This window comes from Mustelus asterias, chromosome 13 (assembly GCF_964213995.1).
Source record: "Mustelus asterias chromosome 13, sMusAst1.hap1.1, whole genome shotgun sequence".
NCBI classification, from domain to species: domain Eukaryota; kingdom Metazoa; phylum Chordata; class Chondrichthyes; order Carcharhiniformes; family Triakidae; genus Mustelus; species Mustelus asterias.
The window spans coordinates 17,162,345-17,190,323 of NC_135813.1; the positions used below are offsets into that span (position 1 = coordinate 17,162,345).

The 27,979-nt window shown below is 46.0% G+C and overlaps 1 protein-coding gene across 4 annotated transcripts in view; it reads right to left on the bottom strand.

Moving 5' to 3' along the window:
• ralgps1 (Ral GEF with PH domain and SH3 binding motif 1) overlaps nt 1–27,979 on the bottom strand; it is a 758,896-nt gene that overhangs the window by 136,242 nt on the left and 594,675 nt on the right. For all 4 annotated transcript variants that reach the window (XM_078226428.1, XM_078226430.1, XM_078226431.1 and 1 more), the window contains one exon: nt 27,560–27,627. In XM_078226428.1, coding sequence (XP_078082554.1) covers nt 27,560–27,627 — 68 coding nt within the window. The remainder of the gene's footprint in view (nt 1–27,559; nt 27,628–27,979) is intronic.

Sequence of the window (27,979 nt, forward strand, 5' to 3'; positions counted from 1 at the left end):
CGCCCATGTCCCACGAATGAGTAAAAGAGAGGGATGGGGACCAATGGAAAGTGGCAACCCTGCGTGTGGGCAACGGTCAACAAAACGCCTCGTGGGCCGCCCCAGATGGGCCGCCTGCTGGCCCTCGGGCTGCAGGTTGCCCACACAACTGCCTTATATGATTCGCGCAAGCACGGGGATTTTGTTTAAAAATAGAATGCCAACTGGAGAAATGTAATAGGCTGACCTCAGCAGTTACAAATGTAAATAATGGAATCCGTGCCCACTGCTGTAGGCTTTCCACAAACACCACACTAAACCACACCAAGTATCAGAAAGAAGCTCTCGAGTCATCAGTTGTTGACACAACTTTTCGTTCCTCAACGGTTGGTTCAAAATACTCGGCTTTTCTTTGGCTCTGGAGCCCAGTGATTGGCATATTTACATTTTTGTCTCTCAGCCCCAGACACTGCTTCTCATTTTCCTCTATTTTGTGTGTTACTCTCCTTCCTGCGTCTCATTCTAATCACCTTTGCAGCATTCACTATGTGCACCAACTGTTCTTGATTCCTTTCCTTTACAATCCCACCCTCCCTTAACTTTAGTTGCAACTTCTATATTTGAAAAATCACACGCGTTGTTCCAGTTTTGGAATATAATGACATGGAATTTGCTAGTCTACTGATGAATGAAAGGGGCTTGCCAATTATCATTGTTACGATCTGCTTAGGGACTAGTAATCTTTCGTTTAAAGTACACAAAGTTTGAAATCCCAGTTCCCAGGAGAAGAATAAATTCACAAGATTTTAAACAAACAAAATGAACTTTACTCTACAAAGTCGGGAAAGTAAGACAACGTACAATATCAAGCTTGTACTCCAACATTCAGAATTATCAGGCATGTATGAATCAACAGACAAACTATGGTCAAAAACACCTATTAAATGGCAGATGCGACCAAGACGGATGCCGTAGATTCTCCAGCACCCCACCCAGATGTCAGTGACCACTGCGAGTCACAAAATCTCAGTAAATTCTATTGCCCTCATGAGGGATTTCAACTCCTTACATTTGAAGGTCTAACCTCCGCATTCGCTCAGACACTACTCTGACTCAAACTGCCTCAACAACTGCTCACCTCCTCTTCTCCTGAGATTATTTTCCATGGGATTTTCAAAGCTGCCCTACCATCTCTAAATACGGCCACAATTCCAACTATTTCACGAGCCGCTGGTTTCATTGAGCTGCACCAGCCCTGTGTTTCTCTGGGCTCCAGTCTCCCGGCTGCATAGAACACTGAACAGTACAGCACAGGAACAGGCCCTTAGGCCCACAATGTTGTGCTGAACGTGATGCCAGATTAAACTAATCCCTTCTTCCTGTCCTTGATCCATATCCCGCTATTCCTTGCATACTCATGTGCTTATCTGAAAGCCTCTTAAATGCCCCCATCGCATCTGCCTCCACCACAAGCCCTGGTAGCGTGTTCCAGACACCTACCACCCGGTGTAAAAAACCTACCCCTCGCATCTCCTTTGAACTTTCCCCTCTCACCTTAAGTGCATGCCCCCTAGAATTAAACATTTCAACTCTTGGAAAAAGATTCTGTCAACTTTTAAGGGGCGTCTGGACAAATCCATGAGTAGGATGGGAAGAAAGGGATATGGTACCCAGAAGGGTAGGGGGTTTTAGTTCAGATGTGCAGCATGGTTAGTACAGGCTTAGAGGGCTGAAGGGCCTGTTCCTGTGCTGTAATTTCCTTGTTCTTTGTTCTTAACCATATCAATGCTTCTCATAATTTTATAGACTTCTATCAGGTCTCCCTTCAGCCTCTGCCACTGCAGAGAAAACAACCCTAGTTTGTCCAGCCTCTCCTTATAGCTCATAGCCTCTAATCCAGGCAGCGTCCTGGTAAACCTCTTCTGTACCCTCTCCAAAGCCTCCACATCCTTCCTGTAATGTGGTGACCAGAACGGAACGCAATACTCTAAGTGCAGTCTAACCAAAGGTTTATAAAGCTGCAACATGACATTCTGACTTTTGTACTCAATGCCCCCACCAATAAAGACAAGTATGCCATATGCCTTCTTTACCACTGAGCCATTAATGGCTCCTGGGGCTTCTCCTAAGCCGTAATGGTATGCAACCTCTTCCCCTGCTGCAGAACACTCAGCTACATTGAAACCAGGGAACCATCTTCAGTTTCAGCCATGTCCATGATGACGTCGCCTTTCAGGGCTCACTGCCTGTTTTTAAACTAATTTAGCTCTGACGCCCAAAAGAATACCTCTCTTTGGACTGCACAATGTTGCAAGCAGTGTAGACATATTGTCTTCAATTCTCCAGCTAAGTAAGCCCTCCTGCTGGTTCCTGGAGCTTATCTTTCCAGCTTTCCATTTGAGTCAACAAGATCCCAAACATTTAAATGTAATAGACTCCAAGCTGCTTTAGTTGCATTTATCCCATTCTCTACAGTTAAATTTTAATCTGGTCAGAACTAAACATTGCCTCCAAAATGTTACCTTGAACTAGATATTCAAAACTTTATGCTTTTATTTGCCACAGGATTTCTGGGCAGTATCACACTGTGATTTGCAGTTATCAGATCGTCGAAGCAGTATGATAGTTTCTACAGGGGATTTGGGGACCTGTGTGAATAGGGTCGTACAGTGCCAGGGACCCACCCTTGGATGACTGTCTGTGTGAAGGTTACGTGTTCTCCCTGTGTCTACGTTGGTTTCTTCTGGGTGCCCCAGTTTCCTCTCACAGTTCAAAGATGTGCAGGTTAGGCGGATTATCCATGGCTATATTGTAGCTATAATTATGTTGATCACCAAAAGAGAAAATGCTGGAAAATCTCAGCAGGTCTGGCAGCATCTGTGAGGAGAGAAAAGAGCTGACGTTGAGTCCAGATGACCCTTTGTCAAAGCTAAAAGGCATAGAAAGTGGGAGATATTTATACTGCAGGGTGAGGGAATGAAAGATGAGTCATAGCCACTGAAACCAGGGGAAAAGACTGCTAATGGCAGCCTACTGAGAAAATAAAGGGTGCCAAACGGCAGAGAAGCTGTAACAGATGAAGAACATCAAGCCAAGGACAGACATGTGAGCATGGGAGCAGGATCGTGTGTTAAAATGGCAAGCAACCGGAAGATCAGGGTCCTGATTGCGCACAGACTAAAGGTGCTCAGCAAAGCGATCACCCAGTCTACGCTTGGTCTCTCTGATATAGAGGAGACCACATTGGGAGCAGCGAATGCAATAGACCAAATTGAAAGAGGTACAAGTGAAACGCTGCTTAACTTGGAGCTATATTGATCCACTGTCAGAGACACTGATCACATGGACAGCAGAGTTTGCGAATAGCTGTAGGCGTGGTATTTCCAAAGATACTTTAGTAATTAATGGGAATCCCTGAGAGTGGGTTCTGGGAAATTTTAATCATGCAGAAAAGATTGAGAATCACTGGTCTGGATTCCTAAGGTGAGTTTGATCTCAACCATATAGAAATCAAAACTGCTAATGTCACACCCAGAGATGTGCGGGTTAGGTGGATTGGCCATGCTAAATTAACCCTCGTGTTAGGGGGGATTAGCAGGGTAAATGTGCGTGGTTACAGGAATACGGCCTGGGTGGGATTGTGGTTGGAGTAAACTCGATGGGCCGGATGGCCTCCTTCTGCGCTGTAGGGATTCTATGATAATAATCACTGAACACAAAAAAAAAAGAATTGTCTTAAAGATCCGCACGTTACTTCAACATGGAAAGAAGGTGACTAAGTAGAAGTCTCTAGCCTCGGTGAACATCCTGTGAATGTTGGTCACCAGCATGCTGCAAATGAAGGCAAGCCGACAAGAATGGAACTTTCTAGCATATGTGAAAGCTGTGTGTGTCTGGCACGGAGTGAGGCTAACACATGCTCAACTGCAGGCAGCCATCATTGAACAACTTTACCACCTCTCCCCAACAGAGGGGGCAAGAAACAGGAGTGTGTGACAAAAATGCTCAGTTGTTACAATATACTACAAGAAGCACGTGTCTTTGGGTGGCAGCGTGGCACGGACTACATTGCTCCCGTTATTCATTGTCCTTCCGTCAGTCTTTCCCTGTGCACCAGATGCCTCCCCTTGTACTTTGGGTCAATTCTTCTTGAATGCAGGCCTGGAGACGTTGATTTGATTTAATTTATTGTTGTCACATGTATTGGGAGACAGTGAAAAGTATTGTTTCTTGCGCACCATACAGACAAAGCATACCGTTCATAGAGAAGGCAAGGAGAGGGTGCAGAATGTAGTGTTACAGTCATAGCTAGAGAAAGATTATTAGAGCATTGTTAGAGAGTTTATGAGAGTTAGAGTAGAGTTTTAAAAGCATAGAATGAGAGTAAAAGATGGAATTAGATAGAGGGCGTGGTGGGGGACAGCACTCAAGATGTTGTCAAGCTCCAGCACCATCTTGAATTTTGTTGACATTGACAGGGTTTTTGAGCTTCCTGTGGGCTGTATTCTCATCAGTAGAACATTGCAGCAGAGCAGGAGGTCCATTCAGCCCATCATGTGTGTGAGAGCTCTCTGGAAGAGCTACCCACTTTGCTGCATTCACCTACTTTTTCCTCACACCCTTGAAAATAATCTGCAAACAGCCTGAGTAAACATTTCACTGTCAGTCACCTGACCATATATCTCTGTGGAAATTATGATGAATCTTGGCCAGACCGTGGGATGTGGGGGAGGAGATCTGGTAAGAGGACCAATTCCATTTTGTTTAAAGTAGATAAAATTTGAAGACCGACCTCATATTCTAAGATTCAGGGTAAATATGAGGTACATGTGAATTAACAGGTAAACTGTGGTCGGACACACCACACAGTGCCTTGCTCTGCTGCTTCACAGCGCCAGGGACCCAAGTTCGATTCCAGCTTCGGGTGACTGTCTATCTGCATGGGTTTTTTCCGGTTGCTGTAGTTTTTTCCCACACTCCAGAGATGTGCGGGTTAGGTGGATTGGCCATGCTAAATTGGCCCTTAGTGTCAGGGGGCTTAGCAGGGGTGTGGGGTTACGGGGATGGAGCTCAGGTGGGATTGTTGTTGATGTGGGCTCAATGGGCCAAATGGCCTCCTTCTGCACTGTAGGATTCTATGACTATACAACAGTTAGCAGATGCGACCAAAACGGGTTCCATGGATTTTGCAACAACACACCCACTGTAAAACTGTAAGCCAACCAATCTCAGTGAAACCTTGCCTTTCTCATGAGGGTCTCCAATCTCTACATCTGAAGATCTCGCCTGGAAATACTCTCCATAAGTCAGTCCCACTTGGGTACCTTCAACAATGACGCACCTCACAGGGCCTCAATCTCACCTTCAGAGATTCTTTACTCCTGAATCCCCGAGTACACTCAAGCTTCACCTTCTACGCACTATGTCAGATCTTTGACCGTGCCACGCAGAATACTACAGCTCCAAAGTGGTACCTTTGCCTCAGCAGCCCACATAGGGGTCTCATCAGCTCTCGGCTGCCTTCACTGATGGTCAGAGCTCCTGTTGTTCCTACCTGGCTCAAAGTCAGTTGCCTGCACCTCTTTCTTGAATTCAGAGCCTATTACTCTTCTCCTTTCTTTAACTTCACTCAACAGGACCCATTTCTGACCCCCTGATTTCATCCCCTATCTGGGACTACCTTTTGGGACCCCTCTCTGTCCCCCCCACCCGATGTCCTGATCCCTGTGACACACACACTATAATGGCGCTCCATGTCAGATGGTCTGACCTATATTTCTGCACCATTCCACTTCTTTCCTTCTCGGCAGGCCCTGATTCCTGGCCAGAGGAGCATTAAAAAGAACAAATGGTGCACTTGCCATACCCCAGCGAGCATATGCATGGGAGGCCCGAGATTGATTGGGACCCAGAGTTCTTGACCTATGAACTAAGGAAGCTAAGTATAGGTTTCTTATTTCATTTTATTTTATTTATTAGTGTCACAAGTAGGCTTACATTAACACTGCAATGAAGTTACTGTGAAAATCCCCTAGTCGCCACACTCTGGCACTTGTTCGGGGACACCGAGGGAGAATTTAGCACGGCCAATGCACCTAACCAGCATGTCTTTTGGACTGTGGGAGGAAACTGGAGCACCCGGAGGAAACCCACGCGGAGAATGTGCAGATCGCGCACAGTGACCCAAGCCGGGAATCGAACCTGGATCGCTGGTGCCGCGAGGCAGCGTTGCTAACCACTGCGCCGCCCCGACAAAACGTGTCTTATCTCAGTGAAACTCATGACATTACATCAATTAATGAACAACGAATAAAACACATTTTGTGGATCTGTGTCCAAATATGTGTCCCTTTTGAAAAGCAATCATTCAAAAAGTAGTGACATAAAAGACACAACGCGCGGAAGGTCACTGGGCTAAGATAAATGAGTGTATTGCAAGAGGAAAAGACTATAGCCTTGGCAGCTTTCCTAAAGCAAGTCACCTAAAAGTAGACATAACATTCTAAGTGCAGCCTAATGAATGATTTGTATCGAGTGGGCACTGCTGGCTTGGTTTTGCACTTTACATGTCGATTTGTAACATCTGGGATCCTGCACAATTTCTTTTTAAAATTGAAAGCCCTCATGCCTTCAAGAGTTGATGGATCAGAAATCCGCATAATCCTTTCATAGATTTTACTAATTATTACATCCTCCCTTTTATCCATCGTTCCAAAATTCCAAAACCCCACATTCCCTCACATTAAACTTCATCTGACATCTGCCCAATCCACTAAACTGTTCAAAGGTTATGACCCAAAATGTTAACCCTGTTTCTCTCTTCATGTTGTTGCCAGACCTCTGTATTTCCAGCACTTGCTGCTTTTATTGCACACTCTAATGTCCTCCTGACGCCCCTTATAGAATCATAGAATCCTGCAGTGCAGGAGGAGATAATTTGGCCCCTTGAGTCTGCACCGATTACAATCCCACCCAGGCCCTATCCCCATAACCCCATGCATTTACCCTAGCTAGTCCCCTTAAAGGGCAATTTAGCAAGGCCAATTCACCCAACCTGCACATCTCTGGACTTTCTTATCCAGGCATCGTTTATAAATTTTGGTATTTTCTTTCTTATGGTCAAATCTAGATAATTTACTTAAATTTGATTTGATTTATTATGCATTGAGACGCAGTGAAAAGTATTGTTTCTTGCAAGCTATACAGACAGAGCAAACCTTTCGTAGAGTACATAGGGGAGAAGGAAAGGAGAGGGTGCAGAATGCAGTGTTACATTCTCAGCTAGAGAAAGATCAGCTTAATACATGGTAGGTCCATTCAAAAGTCTGATGGCAGCAGGGAAGAAGCTGTTCTCGAGTCGGTTGGTAGGTGACCTCAGAATTTTGTATCTTTTTCCGACAGGAGCAGGTGGAAGAGAGTACGTCCAGGGTGCATGGGGACCCTGATTATGCTGGCTGCTTTTCCGAGGCAGCATAAGTGTAGCTGGAGCCAATGGATGGGAGACTGGTTTGCATGATGGACTGGGTTACGTTCACAACACTAAATTAAGAGGAATGGCCCCCCCAACACTGACCATTGGAGGACACCACCGTCTACATCCTTTCAGTCTAAAACATACCCAGGACCCACTCTTTCAGCAGCACTGAGGAAGATACCTTCACTGGGTACAGCTTGTCCCAATTTTACTCCAATTCCATCACTTTCCCTCACCTCTACTTCAAGAACAATCTGATTCTAAATCCAAACCCACAGGAAGGTAGCAGTCCTTTCCTTGATAATGCAATCCATGTACTTGTTATTAAAATACACTCGATTCCCCCAGTATCCGAAATGAGTTGAATTATACGGCAGTGCGAATGAAAAGTGCTGGAAATAATCAGGGCAGCTGGCATCTGTAAAGAGAAGAGGTGACTGAAGATTTGGGGTGTAAGACCTTCCTGGAAAATGAGCCTCACATTGTTCCTGGTGGCCCATGTCCCTCTGTGCAATTCACTGCCCTTGAATTACAATGTGAACTCGATGCTCAAAGCCCTGTGTGCCAATTGTAAAACTCAACCCTGTGCTGTAGTTGCATCAAAGTTCTCAAAGGTGTTTGTAAAGAGCAATGCAAGGAGGAATGTGTCAACTACTGTCAGTTCACGGACAATGAAATTCTGCTGTGGAAACTCACTTCTTGCTTAAAAGTTTGGAAGAACTACTCAATTTTTCTTCTTTAACAGACTAACGAGTCACGCCATCACAATCCCCTTCATACCTAGCGTTTATGAACCTACCTCCATTTGTGTGCACACTTTATACCCCCCCCTTGTAATATTCTCCCATTTTTGAGGGGAGACCTGATAGAAGTCTACAAGATTATGAGAGGCATGGATAGAGTGGGTAGTCAGAAGCTTTTTCCCAGGATGGAAGCCTGATTGGGAAGCAGCCAGCTATTGTCTCACACATGGCTCACACATGGGGAGAAGACTTCAAGTGGTGCTGGGCCAGATGAGTATTCCCAAAGGGAGAATAGGTTTAAGGTGCGAGGGGCAAGGTTTAAAAAGAGATGTTCGAGGCAGATCTTTTACAAAGAGAGTGGTGGGTGCCCGGAACCCGTTGCCAGGAGAGGTAGTGGAAGCGGATATGGTAGTGACTTTTAAGGGGCAAGTACATGAATGAGATGGGAATAGAGGGATATGGTCCCCGGAAGGGGAGGGGGTTTTAGTTAAGTCGGGCAGTATGGTTGGTGCAGGCTTGGAGGGCCGAAGGGCCTGTTCCTGTGCTGTAATTTTCTTTGTTCTTTGTTCTCTCAGAGGGTGGCGAGTCTCTGGAGCTCTCTTTCACAAGAGAGTCTTTAAATATCTTTTAGGCTGAGCTAGATAGATTCCTGATAAGCAAGAAGGTGAGGGGTTACTGGAGGAAATGTGGCATTGAGGTTACGATCAGATCAGCCATTATCGTATTGGATGGCGGAGTGGGCTCGAGGGGCAGAGTGGCCTACTCCTTCTCCTAATTTGAATGTTTGTGTGTATTTTCTTCTTCTTCACAGGTGCCTGGTTCAGTTATGGGAGGAGGCTTCATCCGACATCCACATCACTTGAAAATCCAATGGGCACTCAGAGGCCCATGCCCCAATCACCAATCCATGGTCAACTGGACTGATCATACCCATCTACAAGGCTTAGACATTGAGAGTGGCCATGAATGAGTTATTGGGGAATGACTAGCATTCATGCATCGGCATTTCAATAAGAAAGTTTTAAGATGAGGGAAGAAAACTAATGAGGCCATATGGGCGGCATGGTGGCACAGTGGTTAGCACTGCTGCCTCACTACGCTGTGGAACCCGGGTTCAATTCTGGCCTTGGGTGACTGTGTGGAGTTTGCATGTTCTCCCTGTGTCTGCGTGGGTTTCCTCCAGATGGTCTGGTTTCCTCCCACAGTCCAAAGCTGTGCAGGTTAGGTAGATTGGCCATGCTAAATTGCCCCTTTGTGCCCCAAGAGTTGTATGCGAGATGGATTAGCCATGGTAAATGTGTGGGTTTTTGGGGATGGGGTAGGGGAGAAGGCCTGGGTGAGATACTTTGTCAGTAGGTGGACGCAGACTCGATGGGCCAAATGGCCTCTTTCTGCACTGTGGTGTTCTATGATAAATGGAGGGCATGGTGGTTAGCTGCCATTTATGCTTTGAACTTAATTGGGTGGCACAGTGGTTAGCACTGCTGCCTCACAACACCAGGGGCCCAGGTTCGATTCCCGGCTTGGATCACTGTCTGTGCAGTCTGCACGTTCTCCCCCGTGTCTGCATGGGTTTCCTCCGGATGCTCTGGTTTCCTCCCACATTCCGAAAGACGTGCTGGTTAGACACATTGGCCATGTTAAATTCTCCCTCAGTGTTACCCGAGCAGGTGCCAGAGTGTGGCGACTAGGGGATTTTCACAGTAACTTCATTGCAGTGTTAATGTAAGCCTACTTGTGACATTAATAAAGAACTAAACAAGAACTGTATTACCACTGAAGCAAAAATTATTGGCCATATTTAACGGAGTCCAAAAACTGAACCACTTGGGATTTAGAAAGACGTTTATACGTGGAGAAAACCTCGGTCCCAATGGTGACGGGATTATTTTCCATGTTTAAAACAATGAAAATGATGGCGAAGGCTCGGTTTGACACATTTATAACTAATTACCCAAATGTTAGTGTCTCCGTGAACAGCTCAGACGCTGTTTGAAAGAGATCAGCCTGATTGGGGAGCAGCCAGCTATTGTCTCACACATGGCTCACACATGGGGGGAAGACTTCAAGTGGTGCTGGGCCAGACGAGTACTTGCAGAACAGAATGAGAGCTATCAAATTCACACGGCCACAAGCTCTAATGGAGTCCAGCCGGCAAACGAGGTGCAATGAGCAGAGTTCGTGCACTACTGAGGACACCCAAGATGGTTTGTGACCCAATGCACAAATGTTACAACTGGTTGAGTGAAGAATATTTTGCCCCATTGGTTTTCATTGGAAGGAGTTTACAAACATACAAACCACCCGACGAATTGGCGATGTGGGGAGGCGGCGGCCTAGTGGCATTATCGCTGGACTATTAATCCAGAAACTCAGCTCGTGTTCTGGGGACCCGGGTTCGAATCCCGCCACGGTAGATGGTGGAATTTGAATTTTAAAAATTGAAATTAAGAATCTACTGATGACCATGAAACCATTGTCGGAAAAACCCACCTGGTTCACTAATGTCCTTTAGGGAAGGAAGTCTGCCGTCCTTTCCTGGTCTGGCCTACATGTGACTTGAGAGCCACAGCAATGTGGTTGACTCTCAAATGTCCTCCAAGGGCAACTAGGGATGAGCAATAAATGCGACGCCCACGTCCCACGAATGAATAAAAAAGTTAGGCTATTTAGTCCCTTGAACCCGCTCCGCCATTTGATAAGATCATGGTTGATATGATTGTGGCCTCAACTCTACCTTCCTGTCTACCATCCACCCCCCACACCCCCATGCCCTTTGACTCCCCTGTCAATCAAAGATCTATCTAACTCAGCCTTCACAATGACCCTGCCTCCCAGGGGGAAGACAATTCCATAATGAACCTCAGAGAAAAGCTTTTTCCTCATCGCCATCTTAAATGGAAGAGCCTTCATTTTCAAACTGCGGCCCCTGTTGTAATATACCTTTAAGGGATTGCATATCACTATAAGGGAAGTGTGTCATGCGATCCAGCCTTCGCCTGGAGTAGGACACGCACACATGCGTGCACACACACACACACGCACATGCGTGCACACACACACACGCACATGCGTGCACACACACGCACATGCATGCACACACACACACGCACATGCGTGCACACACACGCGCACATGCGTGCACACACACGCGCACATGCGTGCACACACACGCGCACATGCGTGCACACACACGCGCACATGCGTGCACACACACGCGCACATGCGTGCACACACACACGCACATGCGTGCACACACACACGCACATGCGTGCACACACACACGCACACACACAGTTCTGTCCATATATTACTGTTCATATCTGTCTAGAATTAGTAAATGAACCCAAAATGTCTTTGCACCTTCCCTTATGTGAAGATACTGTGCAATTTTGATATATTTTATGTTTAAGGTAGAGCCGTTTTAAGAGGCAGTGTTTTGTTACAAGAGTCGATTTATCTGGTAAACATGGAGCAGATGCTAAGAATGCAGACTAATAATTAATCTTAGCTTGGAATGTGTTACTTTGCGGGGGGGGGGGTGGAATTTGGCTGAGCAGCACTGAAGACACTCTCACTAGTTACAACTGGTCCCATATTTACTCCAAATACCATCATTTTCCCCTATTTCAAGAACAACTCACTGCTAAATCCAACTCCTCGCAATGAATCCTTCCTTCCTTGAGGGTGGCATGGTGGCACAGTGGTTAGCACTCACAGTGCCAGGGACCCAGGTTCGATTCCCAGCTCGGGTCACTGTCTGTGTGGAGTTTGCACGCTCTCCCCGTGTTTGCGTGGGTTTCCTCCGGGTGCTCCGGTTTCCTCCCACAGTCCAAAGATGTGCGGGTTAGGTGGATTGGCCATGATATACTGTCCATTAGTGTCAGGGGAATTAACAGGGTACATAGATGAGGTTACAGGGATAGGGTCTGGGTGGGATTGTTGACGGTGTTGGCTCAAATGGGCCAAATTGTCTCCTTCTGCACTGTAGGGATTCTATGATTCTATGAAAATGTCATCTATGTACTCAGTATTAAAGTACATGTTGTTTGACAGAATGGGTGGGATTTTCTAGCTGCGCTCACCCCAAAACCAGAAAATCCCACCCGAGGTCAACAGACTTTTGCATGGCCCATGTCCTGCCCGCTACAATTCCTGTGCCAGGTGGGACAGGAAAATTCCACCCACTTAATTTCCGCAGTGAGTCGAATAATCCGGCAATGTGAATGAAAAATGCTGGAAATAGTGAAGGCAGCTAGCATCTGTAAAGGGAAGAGATGGCTGAGTATCTGGGGTGTAAGACCTACCTAGGAAATGAGCCTCCCATTGTTTCTGGTGGCCTGTGTCCCTCTGTGCAATTCACTGCCCATGAGTTATGATGTGAACTGTACACTCAAAGCCCTGTGTGCCGCTTGTAAAACTCACCCTGTGCTGTAGTTGCATCGAAGTTCTCAAAGGCGTTTGTGAAGAGCAATGCAAGGGGGCGCAGAGGCACAGCGGTTAGCATTGCTGCCTCACAGGGCCAGCGACCCGGGTTCAATTCCCGGCTTGGGTCACTGTCTGTGTGGAGTTTGCACATTCTCCCCGTGTCTGCGTGGGTTTCCTCCGGGTGCTCTGGTTTCCTCCACAGTCCAAAGATGTGCAGGTTAGGTGGATTGGCCATGCTAAAATTGCCCCTTAGTGACAGAGGGATTGGCAGGGTAAATGCATGGGGTTATGGGGATAGGACCTGCGTGGAATTGTTGTCGGTGCAGACTCAATGGGCCAAATGGCCTCCTTCTGCACTCTTTGATTCCATGAACGTGTCAATTACTGTCAGCTCACAGACAATGAAATCTGCTTGTGGAAACTCACTTCTTGCATTGATCACAAGTTAAATGTCTGGGAGATGTGTACTTAATTATTGATCACAGGAATAAATCTCAAAGACTGATAACTTGTGTGTCATCCAGAGATAATCACAGATGAAGAAATCCACTTGCTTCCATCTTAGTTTGTCCATCCAAAGACTCTGAAATTCTCCCAATGTGGCATCCCATTTCTGAAATGATTCCAAGGATTTCGCTTCCACTGTTCTTTACATTCATTGGCTCAAGTGAGGAATTTAGTTTCAGTCATAACAGTCATACATATCACTTGTTGTTAGCCTACTACAGAATGAAAGCAATTATTCAGTTTCATCTTTTCCGTAACATTTACTGAACTGTTTCATCTACCTTGATGAGGCTACCTCTCAGGTGCTTCCTATTGTAGCTGTATCCACCTTTGTAACTCAGAATGTTAGCACTAAGGGTCAGCCTTGTGAATCTTATCCATCTTGCATCCAACGCTTGAATTTCTTTCTCATACCTGACCGGGCACAAGATGTGGGCTCACCAGCATCCAACTGCCTTCTCTACACCCGAAACGGATGCAAGGTATTGCCTAGTCTCATCCTCCCTCCTTCCCTTAAGAATCCCCCTGACACCAAGGAGCAATTTAGCATGGCCGATCCACCTAACCCACATATCTTTGAGTGTGGAAGGAAACCGGAGCACCCGGAGGAAACCCACGCAGACACAGGGAGAACGTGCAGACTCCACACAGACAACGACTCGAGCCGGGAATCGAACCCGGGTCCCTGGCGCTGTGAGGCAGCAGTGCTAACCACTGTGAAACTGTGCTGCAACAGAGAACCTGCTTTAAGTTGGCAATTAGGAGCGGCATTGGGGAATGATTGGGGAATCACTGCAAGGGTATAAACACCAGTTCACAAGGGTGTTGTGGGGAACGAGAGGAATCCATGTCTTTACTCTGTAGTCTTGGAAATAAACCTGGCTTAAGGAAAGGACCGGCTCCAGATTGAGCCTTCCCTCAGCGTGTGATTAGTGGATTTAACAAAGTCGCCTCAAGATGTGCACTCCTGCATGTCTTGAAGGAGCCCAGAAGTCCTGAAGGAGAAAGTCATCGACTTCAGGAAGTGTAGTGGAGAACATGCTCCTGTCTACATCAATGGGGATGAAGTAGAAATGGTTGAGAACTTAAAGTTTTTAGGTGTCCAGATCACCAACAATCTGTCCTGGTCCTCCGATGCTGACACGATAGTTAAGAAAGCCCGCCAATGTCTCTACTTTTTCAGAAGACTAAGGAAACTTGGCATGTCAGCTACCATTCTCATCAAATTTTACAGATGCACCATAGAAAACATTCTTTCTGGTTGTATCACAGCTTGATATGGCTCCTGCTCTGCCCAAGACCGCAAGAAACTACAAAGGGTTATGAATGTAGCCCAATCCATCACGCAAACCAGCCTCCCATCCATTGACTCTGTCTACACTTCCCACTGCCTCGGAAAAACAGCCAGCATAACAAGGATCCCACGCACCCAGGATATACTCTCTTCCATCTTCTTCCGTCGGGAAAAAGACACAAACGTCTGAGGACATGTACCAACTGACACAAGAACATCTTCCTCCCTGCTGCCATCAGACTTTTGAATGGACCAACCTCGCATTAAGTTGATCTTTCTCTACACCCTAGCTATGATTGTAACACGACATTCAGCACCCCCTCCTTTCCTTCACTTTGAACGGTATCTTTTGTCTGTATAGTGCGCAAGAAACAATACTTTTCACTGTGTACCAATACATGTGACAATAATAAATCAAATCAAATCCTAACGGCTGGGTAGACACGGGCACAAGATGGCGTACACCTGCGACCAGTGAGTGTCGGACATGGGGGCAGTGAGGGGGTGGGGATTGGTGGGACTGATCCACAAAAAACATTACACGGGGGTTGGGGGCGGGGGGCAGGAGGAGAAAAGGAAAATAACATTTGAAAATTCTCCTGGCAAATGTGGGGGGTTCCACGTGTCCCTGTGGAAAGACCATTGGGAACTCACTTCAGGCTGCTTGGCCTGCGAGTTATGGTTTGAAAAAGGCACGGATTCTCACCCCTGAGCCATCTCCTCTGGAATGCGGAAAGCCGCATGTGGCAAATGGCTATTACGTGGCGTTTTCCGAACTTCAGTGCTTTGCCAGATTTGTCTCATAAACTCTTCTAAAGAAAACACACAATTCTTTAAAGAATTACATCAATCGGGTTGTAAGATTGTGAAGGCTGCTGCACTCTGAGGCTGCAATGCGGCAATTGAAGACAAGAACAGATGGTGCATTCCAGATTCTTTAACACCAGTGATTTTAACAACGTCTATTAACTCCCATGGAAAGTTCCAATCGTCTGCTGTCTCATGGCCTCAGCTTGCCCGTATCCAGTTTACAATACTGCCTGGATTCGCAGGCCAGCGACATCTTAAAATTATTCCTGCTGCCCAACAGACGTGATGTTCCTTGTTTGCAGAGATTGAATTTCTTTATCTTTGAGTGTGCCAGCGCTGAGAATTACTGAAAGCTTCATTGTGTGCCCACTCCCCCCTCCCCAGGGCAATATTTATTCTCCCGCCAGTGGTTGGAAACTTGAATTCTGTTCCTGTTCCCTAACCAAACATGCTTACGTAACTACTGTCTTTAGCTCTTGATGCTGAATAAAAACCCTCAGAGAAAGACCCGACACTGTCGACTCTCTACATATGTTACACATACAGCGTGACCTGAAAGGACACCAAGGTCCAATTTACGTGTGGGGTCTTTCAGGCAGAGAACTTTTTTTTCCCCCTCCCTCCATTCTGGTTTCCTGTGTGCGAGTGTAATGCTCTATTTCTCATTCAGGAGCCATGTTCCCAACTAATTCTTTTCCCCACCCACGCGTGGATGGAATTTTGGTACGTACACCAAACAACAGGAGGTAAAATAAGCAAATTGTTGTGGATGCTGGAATCTGAAGCAAGAATGGAGGACGCTGGAAACACTCAACAGGTCTGCCAGCATCTCTTAGGAGAGAAACAGAGTTGACGTTTTGAGTCATAGACTCTTAAACTCCTTTTCTTTGTTATTCAAGTTAGGCCTGTTTGAACCTCTCAGTTGCAGTTCAGTAGAGACACGAGTTCTACTTCTTCACAAACTACCTTTATTTCTTTGATCCAACTCCACATTCAATTCTCCACCAACACCCAGTGCCACCTGGAGCTCCTTTATATATCAGTGACTGCTATTGAATCATTGACATCAAATTAGGACTTAATTGGAAGGTCTGTTAACCCATTCCTAACGAGGCTCTCCAGCCCTCACCTTGCAATCCAGTTCTTCCCATCCCCACTCACCCACACACCGTGGTCCCTCATATGCTCCATGCCAACTCCATGCCAACTCAATGCCACTTCACGTCCTCCCAGCTACTCCCCATTGCCTTTCTCAACTCAATGCCAACCCTTGTTTCTTCTATTTCCATTCACCCAGTGTGCATTATCAGGGGAAGTGATGGCCTAGTGGTATCATTGCTAGACTATTAATCCAGAAACTCAACTCATGTTCAGGGGACCTGAGTTCAAATCCTACCAAAGCAGATGGTGGAATTTGAATTCAACGAAAAAAAAATCTGGAATTAAGAATCTACTGATGACCATGAAACCATTGTCGATTGTTGGAAAAACCCATCTGGTTCACTAATGACCCTTTAGGGAAGGAAATCTGCCGTCCTTACCTGGTCTGGCCTACATGTGACTCCAGAGCCACAGCAATGTGGTTGACTCTCAACTGCCCTCGGGCAACTAGGGAGGGCAATAAATGCTGGCCAGCCAGCGACGCCCATGTCCCACGAATGAATTAAGAAAAAACATAACCGGTCATATAATAACAATGGGGAGCATGGAACTGTTAAGAAAACACCCATTCTGAAATATTCTTTGAGAAAGTTGTTCCTACAATCCTATAAAAGTGACGATCAAACAGTGTTAAAGTATCAATGACAGAGGCTGTAAACATTTTACACTTGTAAATCCTGTCCAAATAACCATCGAAACATTGGCAAAAGAGATGACAGAAAGAATGTATTATAACCACATAAAGATGTCAATCAAACAAAGTCAACAATTGTCAAAACAGAATCCGTGTTTAACTTGTGCTTTTATTGGTCTGGGCCCTCAGCCATGCATAATAGGGAGAGGTAACCCTGTAATTAATGAAAACATATGCAAAGATTGGTCGCAGAACTCTCCTTCATCAGCTAGCTTTCTGGAATAAAACAGGAGTGCTTGAGTGGGGTTACCCACATTTCCAACCATTCCACATTGTGCTCTAACTCTTGTTGTGTGGGGAAATGGTTAGGAAGGCCACGCAGGAGAATAATACACTGATGCTTGCTTAGTATTGATGTCCCTGTTCTGCTGCATGGCCCCATGTAAACCATTTACTTCACTAACATAACCCAATCAGTTAATGCACAAGATGAGATGGAGTGTACTTGATCCTGGGTTAAGTTTATACATGTTATAAAACATATCTATCTGGGCCATTAGTTCCGTTCAGTTAGCGACATAAATACGAGATACAAAGTTTATATGAACGTGTGTAAGTTATTTATTTATTAGTCACAAGTAAGGTTTACATTAACACTGCAATGAAGTTACTGTGAAATTCCCCTAGTCGCCACACTCCGGCGCCTGTTCGGGTACACTGAGGGAGAATTTAGCAAGGCCAATGCACCTAACCAGCATGTCTTTCAGAATGTGGGAGGAAACCAGAGCACCCAGAGGAAACCCACGCAGACACGGGGAGAATGTGCAAACTCCACATAGACAGTGACCCAAACTGGGAATCGAACCCGGGTCCCTGGCGCTGTGAGGCAGCAGTGCTAACCACTGTGCCGCCGTGTAGTTTGTGATGGTGCAGACTGATAAAGGGTCAATAGATTCGGAAGCGAGTCTCGAGGGGGTTAAAGACGAACGATTCATTGATGGGCCACGTTTGAGAGATTCCCAGGGTGTAGAAATATTAAGGTTTCTTTGCTTTGTTCTGTCGCTTTGGCTTCACTTTCTCCCCACGAAAAAAAATCCAAAAAAAATCACTTCAAAACTATTCCACAAATCAAGTTAGCGCTCTGTCAGCATTATTTTGCAAACTGAGAGAATATATACTATTCATAAACCGTGTCCCTAGTGTCTCATTACCCATTCAAAACGCTGAGAATGGTACATGGCATCCTCCCTCGCTGCTACACATGAAGCAGCCAGGATTTTCAGTAACAAACGTATTATTCTTTCTTTAAATACAACTTGCCAACCAATTTCTTGCAATAAATGACGCACCAGTAATGTTACTGTAAATAAGAGTCAACACTGAAACATGATGAAGAAACCACATGACCAATACCTGCCAAGTGTCTCGAGCTGAGGTTGAAATTCATAGAATCCCTCCAGTGCAGAAGGAGGCCATTTGGCCCATCGAGCCTGCACCGACGACAATCCCACCCAGGCCCTATTACCCGTAACCTGACATATTCACCCTGCTAGTCCCCCTGACACTAAGGGGCAATTTACCCTGGCCAATCAACCCAACCCGCACATCTTATTTATTCAGTGTCACAAGTAGGCTTACATTAACACTGCAATGAAGTTGCTGTGAAAATCCCCTAGTCGCCACACTCCAGCGCCTGTTTGGGTACACCGATGGAGACTTTAGCATGGCCAATGCACCTAACCAGCACATCTTTTGGACTGTGGGAGGAAACCGGAGCAAACCCACACAGACACGAGGAGAATGTGCAGACTCTGCACAGACAGTGACACAAGCCGTGAATCGAACCCGGATCCCTGGCGCTGTGAGGCAGCGGTGCTATCCAGTGTGCCGCCGTACCACTCCATTTATCATAGAACCCTACAGTGCAGAAAGAGGCTGTTCGGCCCATCGAATCTGCTGGGGAGAACGTTGAAACTCCGCACAGTCACCCGAGGCTGGAATTGAACCCGGGTCCTTGGTGCTGTGAGGCAGCAAACGGCCTCCTTCTGCACTGTAGGGATTCTATGAATTTCAACCTCAGCTCGAGACACTTGGCAGGTATTGGTCATGTGGTTTCATCATCATGTTTCAGTGTTGACTCTTATTTACAGTAAGATTACTGGTGCGTTATTTATTGCAAGAAATTGGTTGGCAAGTTGTATTTAAAGAAAGAATAAAACGTTTGTTACTGAAAATCCTGTGCCGCCCCATAATTATTTAGAACAATTTGATAATTAATAACACAGATGCAGCAGCTGACATTCATTGTGTTACAAGAGCCTCGGAGGTCAAAAATAATGGAGCAGGAAGTTGAACATCCACACATTAAAATATTACCACACTGCTGAATTAACGTGCTCCTTTCTAAGCATTCACTGCAGTAAATATCACTTCATTCCCCCAGCCATTCAGAGCTGCTCTTATTGTCTGAACATTGAAAGCTAGCTCGCCAAATATTTGGATACCTCGCTAACTTAAGTCCACGCTTTCCACCTCAAGTTACAGCTGATTCAAACACCTGAAAGATGGCCAGCAACTTTCGTCTGCCTATATCGACGCGCTGCACTTTCGACAGGAAATGTAGTGTAAGGAGAAACTGCAGCGTCAGCTACTCGTTATTACTAACCTGAACCGATCCGTAAGAACATCCAAGTACGACTGCTTTTTCCTCCCACAAGTTTTAATATACTTTTCTGGCTCCCTTTTGGCCTCAAAGTGCTGTTTGTCATTACCGAACACAAAGGAAGGCTTCACACACCATGGCGTGACTCTCCAACTGGCTATTGTATTGGTCCAGTCGGCTGGGACAGTGGGCCGCGGTGGTGGGCTTTAGAGGGTGGGCCGGGATGGCGCACTGGGATGGCGGGCTTTAGAGGGTGGGCCGAGGTGGCGGGAGGGTGGGCCGGGATGGCGGTTTGGTACAGTTGGCCGCTCTTCATTCAAGGCTGTTTTCATCAAATTGTGTGATAATCCCAGTTTTTTCTTTTAAACTTAAACTGCATAAAACAAGACTTTGAATGACCAGGAGTAGATAAGGTGGCACAGTGGTTAGCACTGCTGCCACACAGTGCCAAGGACCCGGGTTCAATTCCGGCCTCGGGTCACTGTCTGTGTGGAGTTTGTTCATTCTCCCCATGTCTGCGTGGGTTTCCTCCGGGGGCTCCGGTTTCCTCCCACAGTCCAACGATGTGCAAGTTAGGTGGATTGGCCATGCTAAATTGTCCCTGAGTGTCATGTGGATTAGCAGGGTAAATAGGTGGGCTTACAAGGATGGGGTTTGTGTGGGATTGGTGTCGGTGCAGGCTCGATGGGCCGAATGGCCTCCTTCTTCACTGTAGCGATTCTATACATCACGTTGCCAAGCTCATGAGTCGTTTGCTCTACATCAACACGCTCGAGCCAAGTTCCAAGTGGACCTCTTTCTGCACTAGTGAGAGCTATTTAGTTCCCTGCAATCATTCCCTAGTTCCTCAATGTACTGTAATTTAACAGCAGTTCTTGTGGTGCGATGGTCCTTTTCCTGGATGATGACTGTCAAACACAATCTGCTTTAAGAGTGAAAAGGGAAAGTAGCACTTTACCTGGCCTGAGGACGTCCCAGACACATTGTTTTACAGACAGAGGGATATTTGCAGTGCAGTTACTGATGTAATATTGGAAATGCGGCAGCCAATTTGGACACAGAAATCTCTCTTAGACTGCAATGTGTTTTTATTCATTCATGGGACATGGGTGGCCAGCATTTATTGCCCATCCCTAGTTGCCCGAGGACAGTTGAGAGTCAATCACATTGCTGTGGCTTTGGAGTCACATGTAGGCCAGACCAGGTAAGGATGGCAGATTTCCTTCTCTAAAGGACATTAGTGAACTGGATGGGTTTTTCCAACAATTGACAATGGTTTCATGGTCATGAGTAGATGCTTAATTCCACATTTTAAAAAATTGAACTCAAATTCCACCATCTGCCGTGGTGGGATTCGAACCTGGGTCCCCAGAATATTAGGTGGGTTTTTGGATTAATCGTCTCGCGATAATATCACTTGGCCATCATCTCCAGATCATCATTGAGGGATGAATATTGGCCATGGACAGGGGGCCTAATTTCCCTGCTCTTCTTAAAAACCAATGCTACAAAATCCTTCACACCCAACTGAGAGAGCACATGGGGCCTTGATTTCACACCTCTCCTACCTTTGCTAATTGAAGGACTTCAACCCCAATTGGCAAACGATGATAATGGGTCGAAAATCCAAAGATATTCTGTAGTATAATGAGTACGGAGGCATCGGAAACAGACTGAATTAACACTCCAAGATAAAAGCAAAATACTGTGGATACCGGAATCGGAAACAAAAACAGATGATGCTGGAAAGTTTCAGCAGGTCTGACAACAACCAAGTATGACTGTGTTATCCTCCGATGTTTTCGATGTTCTTTCTACATGTGGATAGAGAACAGAGCTAAGGTTTCGAGTCTGGATGACTCTTCGTCAAAACTCAAAACGTTGGCTCAGTTCTCTCTCCATGGATGCTGTCAGACCTGCTGAGATTTTCTGTTCCTGTACTAAGACTCCACATAGTCAACGATATTCTCAAAAAGTTCCAATATTTATCCAAAAAAAAGTCCAATTTTGCTTGGACAGAGGAGAATAACGGGGTGATTTGACTAAAGTGTTTATAACAACACAAACAAATTATTGCAAAGCACCTTAACGTAGTACAATGGTCCAAAGTGCTTAACAGAAGCATTATCAAATACAATTTGACACCAAGCGAACAAGATCTTGGTCAAAGAGGTAAAGAGAAGTTTTAATCATAGAATCTACAGTGCAGGAGGAGGTCATTCAGCCCATCTAGAACAATCCCACCCAGGTCCCATCCCCGTAACCCCACATATTTACACTCCTAATCCCCCTGACACTAAGAGACAATTTATCATGGCCAATCAACCTAACCTGCACATCTTTGGACTGTGGAGGGAAACTGGAGCACCCGGAGGAAACCCGTGCAGCCACGGAGAAAATGTGCAAACTCCACACAGTCACCCAACGCTGGAATTGAACCCGAGTCCCCGGCACTGTGAGGCAGAGGTGTTAACCATTATGTTCACCATGCCGCCTAAGGCGTGTCTTAAAGGAGGAAAGTGAAGTCAAGGTGAAGAGTTTGAGGGGGAAATCCAGAGCTTAGAGCCATGGCAGCTGAAGACATGATGGTCAACACTGATTAAATCAGGGATGTGGAAGAGCGTGGGCAGCTCAGCAGTGCCACCAGCTGGTGCTGCCTTCCCTGCCTGCCTGCTGCCCCCTCTCTGTTTCAAAAAACCATGACCCCCATGCCCCCGCTCCCTCGTTGGAGCTGCTGCTTGGAAGCACCTCCAATTTCACTTGTGACCTCCTCAGTTCGGAAGGGGTTAATTAACCATCAGCAAAAGGCTGATGGCTCCGCCAAACGGCCCACAAATTGGGTCTTATGGAATTTGACTACCCAGTCTAGTGGGGAAGTCTGATTCTGGCCCCTCCATTAGTAAAATTCTCTAACGGCAGGCCATGGTTGGGGAGCCAGTCTACCCCTACCTATGTGGGGGCAACTAAAATTCAGCCCTCGGACTTTGCATGATGTCCCAGGAGGGTAGCATATAGGGGGAGGGGCTGGGGTCCATGGATAGATCCTTGGAGAACACCAATCGCAGGAGTGGGATAAGAAACAATCGCAGGCAATCCTCTAGTTATGACTGAATAGATAAGGATGAGAACTAACTTACTGGTTGACAGGAGAAAAATGTTTGAAGAAAAATGGGGTGGTTAGCCATTCCAAATCATGAAGGGGTGAGGCAGAGTAGGAACATATTCGCCAAAATTTTACCGCCCCACCTGCCATGGGAATCGGAGTGGGTGAGAGGCGGACAATGGGAAGGTGCGTTGACCTTGGGTGGGATTTTACGGTTTTGGGACAAGCGAGGCCGTAAAGTCCCGCCCATTGTTTCCAGTAATTGAAGGGCTTAGATTGAACAGGACTCGGGTATTTATTAAATATAAAAGGTATAAGATGGAGAATGGAGAATTGGTTTTGCACAGAGCGAGTTATCAGAGATGGTGATTGATGTAGAGACCTCTTAATATATAGCTAAAGTATAGCAGGCACATAGGATTAGGGCAGCTGTTCCTGTGAAGGATAAACACCAACACAGTTAGCCTGAGTGGCCTGCTTCTGTCTTTATAAATTCTACATGAGAGAGAAACAGCGTATTCAGTTCTTAACTACACAAGGAAAGTAATTGAAAGGATTAAATTCACACAAGTTTAAAGATCACAAAAGCTGCAATGAGAAAACAAAGGTCTTCATAAAAGTCTTCACAGATGAGCACCAAGGCCTTTAGTCTGAGAGAATTCATTAAATCAGACGTCTGGAATTGGAAGAAGGGAGTGATAGTCACAGAGACTGACACAAAATGGGACATCACTGCTAACTTGTAACAATGATGGATTAGGTCAGCTAATATGATTAAGTCAAGGCCATTGATTAGATATTATAATTAAGCAAGCATGAAGTGATTGCGATTGATTTTAATATTTGTACCTTATGAATGATGTAACCTCAGTCAATAATTGTGAGTGGATTGAGATAACTCCTATACCTTGATTGGTATATGCTAATTACTTGTAATTGAATTTGAAACCATAACTGCTCATGTACTTCTGAATTCTGGGCTCTGGCTAATTACTGGCACTGACTACAACTGTCTAGAATTCTTGCTATATAGCTAGCATTAAAACAGCTGTTTAAAAGAACTCTGTGACTTGGACTGGTCACTTGTAGGGTAAAGTTGTGATCAACTTAAAGGCTGACATCAAAGTCCGAAACAGTAATGACAGCCAAGAAACAGGCCATATATCTCACTAGGTCAAATGTTCTACATGAGTCTCCTCCTAACCTTAAGTCACCTATACCTATTAATATATCCTTCACTCTATTGATTGGAACTCCTCCTAAATGCATCTAATTTTCCATTCTTTCCTGGGATTTGGGTACCGCTGGCAAGGCCAGCATTTATTACCCATCCCTAATCACCCTTGAGCTGAGTAGCTTGCCCAATTATTTCAGTTGGCGGTTAAGAATCAACCACATTGCTGTGAATCTGGAGTCAAGTACGGGTGGCAAATTTCCTTCCTTTTACTGAACCAAATTGATTTTGAGAACAATCACCATTACCAAGACTAGATTTTAATTCCAGATTTATTAACTGTAAGTTTAGTTAATTTATTAATACCAGTTGCCATGGTGGGATTTGAACTCATGCCCCCCAGAGCATTAGCCTGGGCCTCTAGATTACTAGCTCTGTGACCTTACCACTACACCACTGACTATTCATCTGGGGTATTCATGTCAATTTACCCAGGTGGTAGAGAGTTCCACATTCTGATCACTCTCTGGATAGAGTGTTGTTCTGGATAAAATATTATTCTGAATAGTACAATTCTAGCACTGAAAATGTGTCCAAATTGGAAGTAAAGGTTCCGAATAGCAGTACATTTTGGAATTTAGAGTAGAACTTTACAATGAGACCTTCAATAGCCTGTCTGTCTGACTGCCGTGGGTTTAGCTATCTGCTGTGCCCCATTGTTATGCCTCTCTGCTCCCCTTCGGTGATGTGGAGATGCCGGCGTTGGACTGGGGTGAACACAGTAAGAAGTCTCACAACACCAGGTTAAAGTCCAACAGGTTTATTTGGTAGCAAATACCATAAGCTTTCGGAGCACTGCTCCTTCGTCAGATGGAGTGGAACATCTGACGAAACATCTGACGGAACATCCACTGTAACACTATATTCTGCACCCTCTCCTTTCCTTCTCCTTTGTGTACTCTATGAACGGTATGTTTTGTCTGTATAGCGTGCAAGAAACAATACTTTTCACTGTATCAGAGTCCTTGTGACAATAATAAATCAAATCAAAATAGATTTGCTCAGTCCCTCCGACCCACCCTTAACTAATGAACAAAGATCAGTAGCAGATCTGGAGTCGGCCAGGTCCTGCAGTCAGTGGGTAAACATTTGGAAACCAGTTATTGATGTTGGATTTTTCTTCTAATATATACATATGTAAGCAAATATTTTGTTGAACGAGCACCAAGTTGGCTGCGACCGCTGCTGTGAAGACTGCACAAAGGCAGAGGGCTCAGTACGCCTCCCCAAAATACGGGGGATTGCTGCAAGATAGGCAGACCACAAAAGTCCCACGTCACAGTTCACAGCCTTCCTTTGTACGCTGCGCCAATATCTCGCAATCAATCAGTGGCTTGCAGTAAGCAGCTAATACATGATGTGGGCCTGGACTCTCTGCGACTGGAACCAAATATGCCGCGGCGGCGTAATGTCTCTTTTTCGATCCTGGCTGCTCTCTTCAGCACCTGTTATCATTCAGACGTTTGATGGCTCACTTCCACTGATGGTAATGCCGCCACAATTAATGCTACTCAACAGACATTCCTTGTCCTCGAGCTGCCACGCAACAGCGCTGAAAACTCCAAGAGGAAATTCCCTCAGCTAGGAAATGACTCACACTTCCTCCTCCGAACCAGGAATTATCAAAAGGGGAGCAATTTGCAATTTAACTGTCTCGCTGAGACACCATAAACTATGAGGACAAGCGCAAGTGCTTCTTGAACCCCTCTCGATCTTCTCAATTAACCCATATTCTTATTAACTTACATTGGAATAGGTATACACCACAGTCTCTAAACTAATAGCAATGCTGACAGCACTTAAAGGCGGCACGGTGGTTAGCACTGCTGCCTCACAGCGCCAGGGACCTGGGTTCGATTCCCGGCTTGGGTCACTGTCTGTGCGGAGCCTGCACGTTCTCCCCGTGTCTGCGTGGGTTTCCTCCGGGTGCTCCGGTTTCCTCCCACAGTCCAAAGACGTGCGGGTTAGGTTGATTGGCCAATGCTAAATTGACCCTAGCAGGGCAAATACATGGGGTTACGGGGATAGGGCCTGGGTGGGATTGTTGTCGGTGCAGGCTCGATGGGCCGGATGCCTCCTTCTGCACTGTAGGGATTCTATTCTAGGATTCTAAACATGCAATATCTCAGAAGCCGTGCAGCATGTGGGGTTACGGGGATAGGGCCTGGGTGCAGACTCGATGGGCCGAATGGCCTCCTTCTGTACTACATACAATCCCTAAAGTGCAGGAGGCCGCCACTGGGCCCATCGAGTCTGCACCGACCACAATCCCACCCAGGCCCCATCCCCACAACCCCAAACATTTACCCTGGTAATCCCCCTGACACTAGGGTTAATTTAGCATGACCAATCCACCTAACCGGCACATCTTTGGACTGTGGGAGGAAACGGAGCACCCGGAGGAAACCCACGCAGACACGGAGAGAATGTGCATACTCCACACAGACAGTGAACCCGGGTCCCTGGCACTGTGAGGCAGCTGTGCCAACCACTGTGCTACCGTGCTGCCCTAAATATGAATTTATGAACTCCCACATAGACACCCAAGCTGGGAATCGAACCTGGATCCCCAGAGCATTGGCCTGGATTGCTGGATTACCATAGATAATATCACTACGCCACTGCCTCCCCTGGCTGTAGGGATTCTATGATTAACTCCAATGGGAAAACTACTTCAACTGATGCCATTACTTGCTCTTCATGGCTGACAGGGAGACTTTAATAAGGAATGAGTTTACAGTAGGAAAGAATTAAACAAAATTGGGATTAAACAAATATTCTTGCGCAGCAAATCACTTTGACCGCCCTTTTGTGATCCAGTGCCTCAAAATCCCAGTGTGTGTGTGCAAACAAATGCTTGTATTTTGAACCTCACGTACCCAGAAGCTTCCCAATTGCCAGGGAACTGAACTTTTGTTGGCTTTTTTCCCTGGATGCTTTGGATTAATTAACCCGGACCAAGATTGCTTCGAGGTTCCTGCACTTGTCACGTTTTAGATCAAAATAGTGCAATAAAATAACACTCGGAACTTTAAGCAGCAATAACAAGTTTCAAAGTCAGCCCATGAAGAAAGCCATGTCTGTGTAACACATTGCTCTTGTCCTCTGATTTACATTTGCTGTAACCTGAGTGGCAGGAAAGAACCAGTTCCCATACTCAACACAAGCAGGATGTGTGGTGGAAGCAATTCAGTCTGCGATATGTTATCATAGAATCCTGGAATCCCCACAGTGCAGAAGGAGGCCATTCAGCCCATCGAGCCTGCACTGAGAACAATCCCACCCAGACCCTATCCCCCTAAATTTACCCTGCTATTCCCCCTGACACTAAGGGACAATTTAACATGGCCAATCAACCCAACCCGCACATCCTTAGACTGTGGGAGGAAACCGGCACACCCGGGGGAAACCCACGCAGACACGGGGAGAACGTCGCGTGTGAAATACCAAGCACAACGTCACAAAACAGCCCTTGTTGCGGCCTTCGCAGCCGGAGATGGGGGATTAATTTCTTAAATCCGTTTTCTTACCTGCTAGGTCCTCTTTGGATGAGACCAGGCGAGGGGAACTGTTCCCTGGTTCTATCTTCAAAGATAGTCTGTACGTCGAGCGGAGAGAGAAAAAAAAACACACACAAGGCTTGAGTTAAATCTGTGTAGGCTCATTGATCACAGAAAGGAAAACAGAAAATGTTCACTTATCCTCCAGAGGGTGAGCAGGAAGTGCACTCTCTCTCTCTCTCAAGCAATGAAGCAATGTCACTGGGTTGATTGCAAAGACATTCGTTCATCTTTGGACCATTAAGCATCAAACACACATCTGATCTCAATCGCCCCACTAAGAACCTGGACAGTCCCGTGAGGAGTACAGAGTTTTTTCAGGAGATGATGATCTACAACCTGTCATCCTGAAATCTTTTTTTTCGGGTCGAAGAAGCCCTTTCCACACAG